The sequence below is a fragment of the Podarcis pityusensis genome (genome assembly GCF_964106645.2).
Source record: "Podarcis pityusensis genome assembly, chromosome: 1".
Classification (NCBI taxonomy): domain Eukaryota; kingdom Metazoa; phylum Chordata; class Lepidosauria; order Squamata; family Lacertidae; genus Podarcis; species Podarcis pityusensis.
The window spans coordinates 41,086,860-41,101,705 of NC_138028.1; the positions used below are offsets into that span (position 1 = coordinate 41,086,860).

Below are 14,846 nucleotides of genomic sequence, written 5' to 3' on the forward strand. Positions count from 1 at the left end.
ACTAAAGGCTGTTTTAAGTTTCCTACTGAAATCCACAGGGCTTGCAGCACCATCTTATGCATGTTTGCTCAAAAGCAAATATGTGCTCAATTGTAAATACAGCTGGGTCATGCCCAATATTTTAAGAAGACACTATAATAAAAAAATGTTGATAAAAACAGATTTGTTTCCAGTAAGAACCAGGCAGTTGCTCATTTAGCAAAGGACCATAATTCTGCTCAGTGAAGATATTTCAACCGCATATTTCAGCTTAGGGCCACACTACACATTGCACTGCAGGTTAGTGTTTCATTTGTGTTTCCAGGATTGCGGACCTGCGAGAACAGGGCAGTATACTACCACTATACTACTACTATACTACTGATACTAATACTACTAGTAGTATTACTACTAGTAGTAGTGGTGGTGATGATAATAATAATAATAATAATAATAATAATAATAATAATGCATCCACAGGGGGTCAGGTGAGGAAGATGCAGACAATATATTTGGTGGTGGTAGGTGAACATAGTGTTTTACCTTACTCCCAGCATCATTTCCCAGTAAAAAGTTGCCTTCCCCACACTATACTTCAGTAAAAAAACAAAACAAGATGTTAGATCAATCACAGATTTCCTGTGCCATGTTATTGGGAATGTGTGGCACGGTTTGTCCTTTAGGATGACCTCGACTTGGAAGATATTCCACAGGCCCTGGCTGCTGCTTCCCAACCCAGCCACTGTCACGTGGAAGAGACATTGTTAGCAAAACCCTTTTAAAGGACTAAACAAGGACAACAGCAGAATCTTCTTGCTTGTTATTTTTTTGCCTTTTCAGATGAAATCTTCTGGAAGACAGATGTGTCACGTTTTACTGCCAGAGGAAGGCAAAGCACATCATCATTTACACACGCAAAAAGGCTTCGTCAGAAGTAGCCCAAATGAATTATGCATCTGGTTTAAAGTAACCTAATGCTTGGTTTTCCAGAATCACTGCGACATTTCCTCAACGAGAGGAATTAAGGCATGCAGTTGTTGTGTGCAACAGTATTTATTAACAAAAAGGTCATAGCATTGAAGAGTGCAATCCAACTGTCGCTGGTTCATCAACTGGGGGGAGGGGGGGCGCTGGCATTAGGATGAGACAGAAGACTCCCAATGCCACCGGAAGTGGAGAAATACTGCCTTAACTGAACACACCTGTGTAAATGCCTGGGAAAGGTTCTGCAGGTGGAGTTCCACCCACAGACACCTAAAAATGAGCCGGAGTTGTGGGCACCACAAGAGGAGAACTGCCAATACCTAATACCCACGGTCAGCCCACCCATGAGGCAAGGTGACGATCCACAGGGGCCCTTTTGGCTTAGGGCCCTCGTATTTACGGGACCGCCTCCTGGTATGCCCGGCAGAGGACCTTATGGTCCACGAATAGTTTAGAAGTCCCAGGCCCTAAGGAAGTCAGACTCTGTCCCATGAGACCAGGGCCCTGCAGGATTTAACTTCCTTCCGCAGGGCCTGTAAGACAGAGTTATTCTGCCTGGTTTTCAATTTGAACTTAGCCTGATCTTTTATCCCCCTTCCTTCCCTCCCCCTCCCCTTTTTATGAAGATTACCTGCTCTGGGATCCCACAGCAAATTCTCCCCTGGTCTCCTTGCTGGCCCAAATAGGACTAATTTAGCCAGCTAGCCCTGGTGATCATCTAATGTTTATTGGATGGATTTCCCCCCTAAATTGATTTTTGAATTCTGAATTTATTGTTATTCACATTTTATACTGTATTTTATGCTGCTTTTTTGTTGCATCAATTAAGTGTTTTAAATTTGTTGTTAGCCGCCCTGAGCCCGGTTTTCTGAACCAGGAAGGGCAGGGTATAAATAAAAAAATATTATTATTATTATTATTATTAATATTATTTAGCCTCCAAAGAATGCATCGCCCGTTGCCACTGTCATGTGCTCCTTGGAGAACAGATCTGCTTCCAGCTCAGCAGCCCCCTACCCCAATGCTGCCTCTGCTGTGGCCTCTCAGAGAATAGGAAGAGATGGTGGAGGCTGCCCTTTGGGATCTCCTGGACTCTGGACCTGCCCAGCATGATTCAGAGCTGACCCATTCCTCCCTCTTAGTTCCCAATGTAGATCTTTATTCCCTTGTTTCTGGTGGAGATATTCATCCACCCCTTCTTCCCTGGTAGGAGGGTGCACCATTGTACAGGCATGGCAGACATCTAAACCAGGACATGACACAACTACAGTGGTACCTTGGTTCTGGTTTCAGAAATCCATTCGAGTTTCAAAACATTCGAAAACTGGAAGCGGAAGCTTCAATATGGAAAACGCAAAGTGAAAACCGTGTTTCCTGTTTGACTTCTGAGGTGCTTTCAAAAACCGGGGCGTTTATTTCCGGGTTTTCAGCATTCGAGTTCCGAAATGTTCGACTACAGAGTCGTTCAAAAACTGAGGTACCACTGTAATTCCCCTGCCGTTGACACCGATAGGAAGATGATACATAGTATAGATATTGCTCTCCCCACCTCCCCTGTGTTTTGCCCCTCCTTTCATGAGCTGGATATAGTTTTGATGTTGTGAATGTTCTGAAGAAGTAGCTATCACAGATCCTGCCTCACTCTTCCCCAGAAATGTGACTGTGTGTGTTCTGAATGCTTTTATCGTAAGTCTGTGGATCAGATCTGGTGTGAGTTCTTATTAAACTATTTGCCATGAAATCAGCTCCCTTTTAAATGCTTGGTAGTTTAAAATACCAAATGCTATTCATGAGTAGGGTGCCCAGCAGAAAATGATACCATGCTAAGCAAAGAACACATGAAGTCGGTTCCAACAAAGGACATGATCCTAACAAAGTTAAGATTTAAATAAGAGCTTAGCAGGTGTTGTGAAGAAAAAACCCTGTTAATTTCTACTCAGAAGAAAGCCCAAGTATGTTTGATGGGGGTTGCTCTTTGGTAACTGTGTACACAGGATTGCAGCCCAACTCTTTTGTATAGAAATCAAAAGGGATCTAAAAGGGATTACTTTTAAGCCCCTTGCCAGGTAAGTTTTGAAAACTTCTAAAAACAGAGTCAGTAATAAGATGCTGATATTCACTCCTTTATTTAATTCTACAAATGCTTCATCATAAGTACCAGATAAGAGAAACTAAAGAATAACATTGTTAAATCTGGATGTAGTTCAAATTTTCATTCTAATTTATGATGTTTTGTTGCACAGATTTTCCATACTTTTACTCACCGGGCTAAATTGATTTTCCATTGGTTTTGGTCTGGGCATGTGTCAACAAAGTTGCATAATATTTTCCAGCTATTTTTAAAATTTAAGAAGACAACATTGTGGAGCTTTAAAAAAATAAAAAACAGATTATTCCATCCATTAAAATTACTTTCATGAAGGTATCCAATCATTGTTTTCCTGGCCAAACTTACAGGCTTGCCTTCTGACAATGCGGGGACAATCTGTCTCTACCACAAATGCTACCAATTATTCGGTCTGCCCACCTTGACACGTTCTTCCCCTTGCTTTTTCCTCTCTCTCGGTTTTCTTTTCACCAGCTTAATCCTGCCCCTGTGGGCTACACTTTCCCAGTCTCAGGAGAAGCAAGGTTTGCAAATGTGGCACCCATGGGTGCAGCAGCAGCACCCTCAAAGTTCTCCCCTGTTGCCACCAGCCCCAGCACTTACTACCCCTTGGTCAGAAGGTGGCATTCCTTTTTTCTTCCTTGAAAAGAACATACACCTGAAGGAGAAGGTTAGAAGAATTTCTCTAGTTTTGTGTCTTTGTGGGAAGGTGGCACTGATCTGGGAAGAGGAGGGAGAGAAATGACCAGTGACTGTAGGGTAGCGCTCACTCAAAAATCCAAATGGATCTTAAAATGTTGGCAACCTCTGCAGTAGAGGCTTCTCAGGAGTCTTATTCTTGACTCCCCCTTCCCATCTCATCTGTGTGCCATTTTGAACTACATGATTTGTTATGTACTGAGTTGAATAGGATCCAAACTGTAGCAGTCTGATTGGTCCTAGAACAATAGGATCCAAAAGGCAGCAGTCTGATTGGTCCTAGAACAATAGGATTCAGAATGCAGCAGTCTGATTGGTCCTAGAACAATGCAGCAGTATGATTGGTTGGCAGGAACCACCCAATCCTGCTCCAGATAGAAGTGAATCCACAACCTGATTGGCTTACAGTAGAATTCCAGAATTAGCCAATCATGTGCAGCCCATTGTGTAAATAATGTATATAAAGCAGATACTGTGAGGGGACATTTATTCATTCCTCCTCACCACTATGAGCTGAATAAAGAGCATGAAATCACTTTGCGACTCTGAGTATATTTCACTGGCGACGAAGGTGGGATCCCGCTGAGCTGACTGCCACACACAGCACCGCAGCACCGCCAACTGCCGCACCGCTGCCTCGCACCGTGTATCCAGGCTTCAGCTCCGGGGCACAAGGAACTCAGAATGGCAGCCAACAGCAGCTTCTCGCCATTCAACCCAGCATCTGGAGACTGGGAAGCGTACGCCTCCCGTTTCACCTTCCTCCTAGAAGCCAAAGGGGTCACCGACGAAGAAGACGCCAAGAAGAGGGCGATATTCTTCAGCGTCTGCGGAGAGGAGACGTTTGAAATCGCCCGGGCTCTCCTTGCGCCTGAAGACGTCGCTACTGTTCCATACAAAACAATAATGGAACAGCTGAAGGGGCACTTTTCGCCGCAGCCCTCAGTGGTGGCTCGTCGAAATGCCTTCTACGCAAAGCGGCAAGCCCCTGGGGAAACCATAACTGGGTTTGTGACCTCTCTCCGCCAAGCCGCCCGGTTCTGCAACTTCTCAGAGCTGGAGAACATGCTTCGTGACCGCCTCGTCGGTGGCCTGAAGGATGAGAAGCTGCAACGGCGCCTCTACGCTAAGAAGGACCTAACGTTCCAGGTCGCTCTGGAGGAGGCCCTGGCAACAGAAGCTGCCGAGAGGTCGACCCAAGAGGCACGGCCGAGCCTGCCATCCCAACCGAGGGTCCACCATGAAGACCTCACCGACGACTCAGGATCCGACAGGGAGGAGGTGCACCGAGTACAGCAGCGCACTCAAGCAGCGCACAGACCACAGCTGCCTCGACGAGAAGGAGGGAACTGCGCAAGCTGCGGGGAGAGTCACGAGAGGAGGACCTGCCGTTTCCGCAACGCAGAGTGCAGGCAGTGCAGAAAATCGGGACACATCGCCCGGGTGTGTCGGGCTCGGCCCACCCGACACCAGGCATCAGATGACAAATCCAAGAGCCCCAGGTCCCGGGGCCCAACGCACCAAGGCAACTCGACGGAGCTCACGGACTTCCAGGTATACCAGTTGCCCCACCCCAACGTAGAGAAAATTTATGTAGAGGTACAGATAGAGGGGGCCCCATGCCGCATGGAGCTTGACACGGGTTCAACTCTATCCATAATCTCGGCAAGGACCTTAAGGAAACTGTGTCCCACTGGGGGTCCCAAACTCAGGCCGGCCCCATTCACCCTCCGGGACTTCCAGAAACGTAAGGTCCCCACAATGGGGGTGGGGACCTTCAGGGTGCAATACCGAGGGCGGACGCGGCAACTGGACTTGCTTGTGGTCAAGGGCCCCTACATTAGCTTACTGGGATTGGCATGGTTTGGACCACTGGGGCTAGCTGTCACCGGGGTGAACCACACTAGCTTACAAGTGGACGTGGACGCCATATGCAAGGAATTTCCAGGGGTTTTCGATGGGAAATTGGGACAGTATACGGGCCCCCCCATTGCGCTACAGCTTGACCCCGCAGTACGACCGGTCAGGCTCAAGGCCCGCCGGGTCCCGTTCGCCTTGAAACCCCGTATAGACGAGGAATTGGACCGACTCGTAGAGCAAGGAGTGCTGGAGCCGGTGCCTAATGCTCCCTGGGAAACCCCAATCGTCACACCCGTCAAGCCTAATGGTTCGGTCCGCATCTGCGCAGACTACAAATGTACCATAAACAAGGCCCTCACGGCCCACGCATACCCAGTGCCAGTGGTCAGCCATGTCCTTGCCACCCTGGCTGGGTCGAAAATTTTTGGCAAGCTGGACTTGGCCCAAGCATATCAACAGCTGCCAGTAGATGAGGCCACAGCAGAGGCACAGACGATTGTGACGCACAGAGGAGCGTTCAGGGTAAAGCGGCTGCAATTCGGTGTCAGCGTGGCACCAGGCATATTCCAGAATATAATGGACTCTCTCCTTAAAGGGATTCCTGGCGTCACCCCCTTCTTCGATGATGTGTTGATTGCCGGCCCCACACCAGAGGAGTTTGAGGACCGCCTCCGCACCGTTCTGCACCGTTTCCAGACGGCGGGTCTCAAGGTGAAGCGGGAAAAATGTCTACTAGGAGTGCCTCAGGTGGACTTTCTGGGATTTATGGTGGACGCAGAAGGGGTCCACCCGACTGGGGACAAGGTACGGGCCATTTGTGATGCCCCAGCGCCCAAGAGCAAGACTGAACTTCAGGCCTTCTTGGGACTATTGAACTTTTACCATTCCTTCCTTCCCCACAAGGCGGCGGTAGCGGAGCCCCTACACAGACTCCTGGACAAGCGGGCCCCTTGGGTGTGGGGCCAGCGCCAGGAGGCCGCATTCCAGGCAGTCAAGGACTTGCTTGTCTCAAACTCGGTCTTGGCACACTTCGACGAGAGGCTGCCGGTGGTGCTAGCATGCGACGCCTCACCCTATGGCATTGGAGCTGTCCTGGGGCACCAACTCCCGGATGGAAGAGAGGTACCGGTGGCGTACTTTTCCCAGACACTCAACACAACCGAGCGGAACTACTCGCAAATCGACAAGGAGGGTCTGGCAATCGTAAAGGGAGTAAAAAAATTCCATGATTTCTTGTACGGGCGGCCCTTCACCGTGGTGACTGACCACAAGCCGTTGCTTGGCTTGTTTGCCCCCGAAAAGCAGACCCCCCAAGTGCTGTCTCCTCGCGTCCTCAGGTGGTCAATTTTCCTTGCCAGCTACCAGTATGCACTGATTCACCGACCTGGGAAGGCGATGGGCCATGCGGACGCCCTCAGCAGGCTACCACTACCGGAAACAGGCCCTGACCCAGCACCTGCACAAGAGGTTATGAGCCTGGAGCTGCTTCCCGACCGCCCCATTCAGGCACAAGAAGTTGCACACCATTCCAAGAAAGATAGGGTCATCTCCCGGGTCCTGGACTGGGTGTGGAGGGGATGGCCCAGCAGCAGCCCCGGGCCAGAATTCGCCGGCTACACAACCCGCAAACATGAACTGTCGGCCCACAAGGGGTGCCTGTTATGGGGAAGCAGAGTCGTTGTTCCCCAGCCCCTCTGCAAAAGGGTCCTCACAGCCCTACACGAGACACATCCAGGGGTAGTAAGAATGAAGGCCCTTGCCAGGAGTTATGTGTGGTGGCCGGGGATCGATGGAGAGATAGAGGCCTGGGTCAAACACTGCCAGGCCTGCCAAGAATCCCACCCAGATCCCCCAAGGGCCCCAGTCCAGTCCTGGGAGTCCGCCCGAGCACCATGGTCACGCCTGCATGTGGATTTCGCTGGCCCCTTTCAGGGGAAAAAATTCTTCATAGTGGTGGACTCCTACACCAAATGGCTGGAAGTCGCACTGGTACCGTCCACTTCCACGTCCGCAGCCATCCGGGTACTACGCAGGCTGTTTGCAACCCACGGGCTCCCTGACACTCTCGTCTCAGACAACGGGACTGCATTTACGTCAGGAGAATTCCAAACCTTCACAGCGCAGAACGCCATCCGCCACATCCGTTCGGCGCCGTTCCACCCTGCCACCAATGGCCAAGCAGAACGCATGGTGCGGACCACCAAGGACACCCTTCGCCGCATGACGCAAGGGGACTGGGAGTACCGCCTTGCCACATTCCTTCTAGCACAGCACAGCACCCCCAGCTCAACGACTGGCCGGAGCCCCGCTGAACTACTAATGGGTCGGCGCCTTGCAATCAGATTGGACCGCCTTCACCCCGATAGAGCTCAGGATGAGGTAGTGGTGGGGGAAGGCAGGAACCCCCGGACCTTCGAGGCCCAGGACCCAGTGTACGCAAAGAATTTTGGGGCAGGCCCAGCATGGGTACCCGCCACAATCACCAGGGTCACTGGCCCCGTGTCGTACGAGGTGCTAACGGATGGGGGGCAATGCTGGCGCCGCCACTGCGACCAGATACGGCGACGATTCCCGGGAGAAAACCAGGAGGAGGACAGGTCAGAGGAGTCCCAAGGGAACAGCGGGGCAGTGAGGCCCATAGAGCAGGAGGGGCCAGCAGGAGAGGCAGAATCAGTAAATACAGAGAGGACCCGTGAGGCCAAAAGGACACCGGAACCAGAACCACGACTGAGCGAGCCGGTTGCACCAGACCAAACAGCCGCATCACAGCCAGCATCCTTGGAACACGAGCCAGAACCCGGAGCCCGGACCAGGGAACACCCCAGGCCACAACGCACACGTAGGCCGCCGGCATACCTTGAGGACTATGAATGCGACCTCCCGGGCAGGACTGGAACTTAGAGGGGAGGGGTGTTATGTACTGAGTTGAATAGGATCCAAACTGTAGCAGTCTGATTGGTCCTAGAACAATAGGATCCAAAAGGCAGCAGTCTGATTGGTCCTAGAACAATAGGATTCAGAATGCAGCAGTCTGATTGGTCCTAGAACAATGCAGCAGTATGATTGGTTGGCAGGAACCACCCAATCCTGCTCCAGATAGAAGTGAATCCACAACCTGATTGGCTTACAGTAGAATTCCAGAATTAGCCAATCATGTGCAGCCCATTGTGTAAATAATGTATATAAAGCAGATACTGTGAGGGGACATTTATTCATTCCTCCTCACCACTATGAGCTGAATAAAGAGCATGAAATCACTTTGCGACTCTGAGTATATTTCATGATTTATATTTGTATGACCAGCAATGATGTTAATGATTCCATTTCTATCAAATCTTGTATTCTTAACTGAACCTATGCAGTACAGAGGGTCTCCATTGCTTTTGAGAAAATGAGATCTTTGTTCAGCTGAGCAACTCACTGGGTGACCTTGATCAGTAGTATCAAAAGCCACTAAGTTATCCAGGAGGATTAACAGAGTTGTACTTTCTTTCCCCCAGAGCACTCCGACCATCAAGGTGGCCTAGGCTGGCCAAACCCTGGCCTGAAACCTGACTGGAATGGGTCTAGAAAATCTGTTTCTTCCAAGAATGTCTGAAGCTAACCAGCTACCACTGTTGAAAATATTAGCACATAAAGTAAATTTGGCACACGGTTGGTAGTTCTCATACATCTCTGGATCCAGGGAGTGTCCTGGAAAAACTGAGGCACCCTGGTTTTTTTTCTTGAGAGGATGGCGGCCATTTTGGGTGCCTTGATCTCTCGTGATTTCGTTTTGTGTTTCCTCCACTGAAAAAGCTCTTTGGGGGGCATGATCTCAAGTGGCACCCCAAAATATGTTTTTGGGCACTATGCCCCCAAAAGTGCTTTTTCGGGGGGTGGGGTGGATTTTAGTGCGAAATGGCCACTATCCTTCTGCAAGAAAAAACAGGAATCCCAGAAGATGGCGTCTGTTGGAGGGTATGGTGCTACTGCCACTATCAAGATGTTACTGTTAATATACAAAGTCCTTAACAACTTGGAACCAGTTCACCTATGAGATCGCCTGACCTCATATGTGTCCACTTGACCGCTTTGATCAGCAGAATCATCACTTTTACAGGTGTCACGTAATACTTGATTGTTTAGTGTGGCAGCACCGACACCATAATTTTTGTGTGTGCCTGCTGAATACACTTTTATTTATACAAGCCTACCCAGATATTTAGAAAGTCTGTATGACTTTTAAGTTGTTTTAGTCTATTCCACTGTGGTTTTAACTTTATGTTTTCAATTGTGGCTATAAATCTTCCAATGATAATTTTATTGTTTTATCTTTTTTTGTAAACCCCTTTGAGGTTTTTTCCTATAATCAAGCAGGACATAAATTTAAACACACAAATAAATGATGGCCAACCTGGTGGTCTCCAAATGTTATTGACAACTCTCAGAATACCTGACCATTGGCTGGAATTAAGCATCCAACACATCTGAAGAGAACCAGACTTGACCTGGAAATTAGCATTCCATTTGTTAATAAGGATGAAATTGAAGCCTTTGAATCAATACAGCTTTTTTAAAAAAATCTTTCCTGATTTAAAACAAAAAGCCCATGCAAAACCTGTTTCACCTGTACCAGCTATAGAGGTTCACCTAGGAGCTTCTTACGAAAAACAAAGCCAGTAATGAAGTATCGGTAAAACAAAAGTGTATCGTGTAATGACTGTGCAAATATACAGGCTAACTCAATGCACTATTTAAACAGCAGGCAGCTAACCTAGAAATAAGCTACGATACGAAAACAAGCTATCCTCTGAAATATGCTCACATCCAGTTACACTTCCCCAAATTAAAAGGAAGGTTATATAGCCAATTTTAGAATTCCTTCCTTTCCATTGCACTTTTATCCAGTTTGCTACACTTTAAATTTCCAAAAAGTCCCAGGATGGATCAGTGAAGATCTGCCCTTAATTTGCCCTCATTGCAGAGTGCTTTAATACATATTGTACAGCTGAATATCTATTTCAGAAAATGCATTGTGCCAGTAGATTCTTTCTGATCAGGGCCAGGCCAAGACATGTTGGTACCCGAGGCAAACCACAAAATGCCGCCCTCCCACCAGAGGAGAAATATGTGTAAAGTGAAGATCTACATCATAGTATCACAGAATTGTAGAGTTGGAAGGGGCCATGAGGACCATCTAGTCCAACCCCCTGAAATACAGGTATCTTCTACCCCAGGCTTCCTCAACCTTGGCCCTCCAGCTGTTTTGAGACTACAATTCCCAGCATCCCTGGCCACTGGTCCTGTTAGCTAGGGATCATGGGAGTTGTAGGCCAAAAAACATCTGGAGGGCCGAGGTTGAGGAAGCCAGTGGGGATCGAACCCACAACCCTGGGATTAAGAGTTTCATGCTCTACTGAATGGCCTCTGCATCTGCCCAGCGTGATTCAGAGAAGGCCCGTTTCTTCCCCATGACAGCTTTTAATTACCTTTTCAACCTCTCAGGTTGATTTAATCCCCCCCACCCTCCGCCCTTGTTCCCGACGTAGATTTTTATCCTTCCCTTGTTCCTGAACCCGGGAAACTATTTTGCTAAAGGAAGTAACAGAGGCGCTGTATCTTCGCAAGCCCCTTTTCCTGAATTGCAGCAGTTCACCACTAGCTATGGGGAGATTACGGTAACTCTCCACCAAAACCTCCAGAATGGAAAGAGCTTGAGAGCGCAGTATGATGGGTGAGGAGCAACCTCAATGCAGAAAAGATATAAAGCTTAAACACCACCAGTTTATAAAACACCATAATCTGGATTACCACCATTCCCCACAACCTGACCTGCTTCTATAGATACCTCTTCTTTCTCACTATTTGATGCACTGGAAATCAGAGCACTTGTTACATCTAAAGGTTAGCAAGCCAGCTCTCTCAATTACCTCCAGCAAGCTCTGCTTACATACTAGCATAAGGTTACCTTTGTGGAATTCCAAATTCTTTACGATGCCACAGAAACACATGTCTTTCCTTCGCAAACTGGAACGATTCTTTCTCCACTGTAAACACGCTTTCAGCTGTCCTCCTTCTTTTGAAAGAAAACAGTTCGAAAAAGAGCTCATCTCTCTTCAAAGGGGTCTAACCAACTTGATTAAAATAAAGTATTATTATTATTATTAAGGCTGTCCACACCTGCACACTGCCTTTGCTGTGCTCTAATTTTGGACTGGGTACTGAATCACTGCTGCAACACAGTGGCCTTAAAATCTCAAGCCAAGCCAACACCCAAGCCTTTATAGCTATTGTTTCCTAACCTTTGGTCTCAAATAGGTACATATATTAAAATAGCTCTCCAGTCCTCCGTGACAGCCTAATAAAGTCAGGTAAAGCTCTAGTACACTGTCCCAGGATCCAGTAATGCTGAAAGTGTTAAGCATTATGAATTTATTTTGGGTGATGACGTTCTACAAGAATGGGTGTAGTAAGCAAAGTTGTAGAAATTTTATTTATAGAGTTTTCTTTTTGTTTTGTTTTTAAAATCACAAGCTTATGTGGAAATGGGGAGAATTTAAATGCGGAATAATGAGAAACTGAGAGAAACCAAAATTTCTGCATGTTGGCATCCATCTGTCTCAAGAGACAATGGAGTTCACTTCTGGGGGTGAAGTCAAACTGCTGCATTAGCTGCAATGAGGTGACCTCACTGGGGCATGAGCCTGTGTGTATGGAGGTCCAGGGCTGTCCACAAGACAAAAAAAACCCTTTTGTCCTCGCTGATGTGGTCCAAAGGAAAGCAGAGCAATACATTTGGCACCAGCTTGGCCGCAAGAGATGCGAGGAGGAGGTGTAAAAGGCACCATTTAACCATCTTAGGTACTCTACTCTATTTGTGAAGGGCTTACTCCTTAGCCTTTTCTTCCCCCAAAGATATCCCGCAAGGCAGCAGAGGTTTAGGATCAGATTTTTTCTTCTTCTAGAAGGGCTACTTTCCAAGGTTGACGGACCCCATCTGCCCCTCACATCCCTCTACAACACATGCCGAAACTGCCTTCTTGACCCCTGGACCCACTACTGGTCTAGTCCAGGGGTCAGCACACTTTTTCAGCAGGGGGCTGGTCCACTGTCCCTCAGAACTTGTGGGGGGCTGGACTATATTTTTTTTTGGGGGGGGGGAAACAAACAGATTCCTATGCCCCACAAATAACCCAGAGATGCATTTTAGATAAAAACACACATTCTTCTAATGTAAAAACACACTGATCCCCGGTCTGTCCACGGGCCAGATTTAGAAGGTGATTGGGCTGGATCCGGCCCCTGGGCCTTAGTTTGCCTACCTATAGTCTAGTCTGCTCAATCTGCCAGAACTTGTCTTTGCATGCTCCCTGTGCAAACAGTATTGAGCCAGATTAACCAATGGTCTGACTTCATATAAGGCAGCTTCCTGCGTTCCTTCCTTGTTTATCCAATCAGCTGCTGGTTCTCTGTTGTGCTGCAAGTAACATATGTTTGTTGCCTTTAATAAATGAGTACAGTAACCTAAGGCTATTCCAACTCTAAACATATTAAAAATATTTACCAAATAAAACATATCACAATCTCAAAAATGTTATAACACCACCTACTTGTGGCCAATTTTTCCATTAAAAAAAAACAAGTAGAAGCTGGAAAAATAAAGAGCAATGCACATTGCTAATTACAAAGTGTGGGAGACAGTTCCAGCTTTTGGAGAAGATCAGAAGGCTAACAATTTCCAGATGGATTAACTGGCAAGGTAACCATGGCCTCCTGCCAAGAAAATTATTCTCTGCCCTCAAGAGTCTTGAACAAATCTCTGAACACATAGACCTTTTTTGATGTTTCTCCCTTTATGGGAATTTATTTGTGGGGAGAAGCTTAGCTGCATCTTTATAGGTATTATTACTGCACCTATATAAGGCAACTGCACCAGAACCAAACCAAACCAAACCAAACCAAACCAAACCAAACCAAACCTGCATCACAGGTAGAAGCAGAAGAAGAAGCCTGGCATCTAGGATTCAAACTTAAGCACTTTACATTTCATATATTCACATGGCCATCTCAATTGTCACAGAAAAGTTGGCATTTCAAGCTCCCACTCTAGGTCAGTGATCACAGCCAGAGCTGAATGCATGCAGTGATTCTACAGCATTAGGAAAACCACAGAACAAGCTACAAAGCAGGAATTCGCAGCCTCCTTTTTTAAAAAGCCGAGTTTGTAGCCCTTATGACTGCAACAATATGCTGACTTCTGACTGCACAGGTTCGACTTGTAAAACATACCAAGTTTTTAACAAATACTTTGAGCCTGTTGAAATATAATCTTTTAATTTGAAATGCAAATAATCTTGCAAAGAAGTTGCCACTTAAAACTGCTAGTATGGGGTATTAATCCCATCAAAGAAAAAGAAGGAAAGACGTAACCAACCACTACGCCATTATATTTTTTCCTCCTTCTCTGACTTCCTCTGTGCCAATTTGTTACAAACAAAAGTTAGAGAAACCTCATTATCATTTTATTCTCTTGCCTGAACAAGGAAGGTTATCCTGGCACTCTGGCAGATTTCATCACTGCTCCTGCTCTGCAAAAAGTCCTGGAGCTGCACTTTCCCTCCATCACTACAGGTATAAAATAATTTTGTAGTCCAGAAATTCCGACGAAAGAAGAATGGCATATGAAATTAATGGACTATGCAGAATTGGACAAAATGACAGGAAGGATTCGAAACCTGCGAGACCAGAGATTTACAGAAGATTGGAAGAAGTATATGAATTATTTGAAGAGCAACTGTAATCAACAAATTACGCTAGTAGGACTACAAGAAGTTTTGTAAGGAGAAATATACGAAGTGTTACAAAGTAGAAAAAGATAGAGATATTGGTTATGAGTTTGAAATGTAATAGGGGTAATAGGGAAGATAAGAAATGCATACTGAGAGATTAGATTGGAAAATTTTCAGACAGGATTGATGGAAGTCAAAAATTTGAATAAGAGGTAAAAGTATGTTTAATTACTGTTGAAAATGATATGTTAAAAAACTAATAAAAATTATATATATACATATATAAATAATAATTTTGTAGTCCATGTAATTGGACACAAAAATGGATACCTGCATACGGTAAGTACTTTTCGTATTAGAGCTGATTCACAGACATTTTAGTTTTGACAGTTGCAGGAATCACACTCTGGGGTCAGAGAGCACCCCACCCCAGGAATTGTGCTTGG

At 46.6% G+C, this 14,846-nt stretch overlaps 2 protein-coding genes across 6 annotated transcripts in view; one reads left to right on the plus strand and one right to left on the minus strand.

Moving 5' to 3' along the window:
* LOC308462202 (uncharacterized protein) overlaps positions 1 to 14,846 on the plus strand; it is a gene marked incomplete at its 5' end in the record, with an annotated part of 49,491 nt that overhangs the window by 29,992 nt on the left and 4,653 nt on the right. For 3 of the 5 annotated variants that reach the window (XR_013979064.1, XM_080979637.1, XM_080979636.1), the window contains one exon: positions 820 to 2,250. Coding sequence is in view for 4 of the 5 variants with exons in the window: in XM_080979637.1 (XP_080835763.1) it covers positions 820 to 917 (98 nt within the window). The other 2 variants (XM_080979633.1, XM_080979635.1) reach the window with 1 other exon arrangement.
* Positions 1 to 14,846, minus strand: part of LOC308461312 (formin-1-like) — a 45,251-nt gene that overhangs the window by 6,503 nt on the left and 23,902 nt on the right. The gene's annotated exons all lie outside the window — the stretch shown is intronic.